The sequence below is a fragment of the Lynx canadensis genome, chromosome X (assembly GCF_007474595.2).
Source record: "Lynx canadensis isolate LIC74 chromosome X, mLynCan4.pri.v2, whole genome shotgun sequence".
Lineage (NCBI taxonomy): Eukaryota > Metazoa > Chordata > Mammalia > Carnivora > Felidae > Lynx > Lynx canadensis.
The window spans coordinates 32064643-32065973 of record NC_044321.2 but is presented as its reverse complement, the minus strand read 5'-3'; the positions used below and the strand labels follow the sequence as shown (position 1 = coordinate 32065973).

The 1331-nt window shown below is 56.9% G+C and overlaps 1 protein-coding gene across 1 annotated transcript; it reads left to right on the top strand.

Annotated features, from left to right (window-relative positions):
* The first annotated feature begins 258 nt into the window (after nt 1–258).
* LOC115507206 (ferritin heavy chain-like) lies at nt 259–837 on the top strand. The gene has a single exon (XM_032592132.1). The coding sequence runs from the start codon at nt 289–291 to the stop codon at nt 835–837; it is 549 nt and encodes a 182-aa protein (XP_032448023.1). The 5' UTR covers nt 259–288.
* The last annotated feature ends 494 nt before the right edge of the window (nt 838–1331 follow it).

Sequence of the window (1331 nt, the reverse complement as noted above, 5' to 3'; positions counted from 1 at the left end):
CTCGTGACCCGCCCCCTTCTTCCATCCTTCACTTCTTTCTCCCCCACCCCCACATAACGGATCTTTCCTCCCCACCCCGCCCCCACCACCTCCCCCTAACGGATTCCACCTATTGGCCCTATCGCAGAGCCGTTGCCTGGCACTGAGCCTACCTTCCTCCCGCCTCTCTCTTCACTCTCGCCGGGCAGTCTCTGAGGACACCGCCACCTGTGGCCCTGCTGCTGCCCACCCCGCAGCCCTCGCTTCTGAGCCGCCTTCGCCCTCGTCTTGGTGCCAGCGCCGCCAGCCATGGCCACCGCGCCGTCCTCTCAAGTGCGCCAGAACTACCACCCGCAGTGCGAGGCCGCCATCAACAGCCAGATCAACCTGGAGCTCTACGCCTCCTACGTGTACCTGTCCATGGCTTTCTATTTCGACCGCGCCGACGTGGCCCTGGAGAATTTCTCCAAGTTCTTCCTGCGCCGGTCCCACAAGGAGAGCCAGCATGCCGAGAAGCTGATGCAGCTGCAGAACCAGCGTGGGGGCCGCCTCCGCCTCCGCGACATCATGAAGCCTGACCGCGACAACTGGGAGAACGGCCTCGACGCCATGGAGTGCGCCTTTCACCTGGAGAAGAGCCTGAACCAGAGCCTGCTCGACCTGCACCAGCTGGCCACCGACAAGAACGATGCCCATCTGTGCAGCTTCCTGGAGACCAACTACCTACCCGAGCAAGTCAAGGTCATCAAAGAGCTGGGGGGCTACATCACCAGCCTGCGCAACGTAGAGACCCTGGAAGATGGCTTGGCAGAGTACCTCTTTGACAAGCTCACCCTGGGCAAGAGCGACAAGAACTGAGTTGGGGCTGCCTTCCCATAGCCACAGGGTGCATGGTAACTTCCCCTGGTCACCATGCCGAGCATGCATTTTGCAGTATTGCACTTGCAAAACGTTCCAGTTTTTTTCTTCCAGTTTTGCCATAAATAAATGAAGTTATTTGGTTTCAATAAAGTTATTTGGTTCCTAAATAAAGGTCTTGTTGATTCGTGTGCAAATCTCACACCTTTTAAGTTTTAAAACAGGTATTCAGGAGTCTCTCCACCCACCCAACTCCATCAGTATGCAGCTCAGGATCTTTGAAGAAGGAGGGAGAAAGTATTCCATGGAACCCTGGAAAACACAAATCAATCTTCTCTTTATAAACAGTGTGGGATTGGTGGTGTGTGGTGGGGGGGGGTGGGATGGGGTGGAAGGGTGAAGTGGGGGGTGGGATTGGATGGGGTGGGATGGGGTGAAGTAGGGAGTGGAGTGGGATGGGGTGGATGGGTGAGGTGGGGGGTGGGATCAGATGG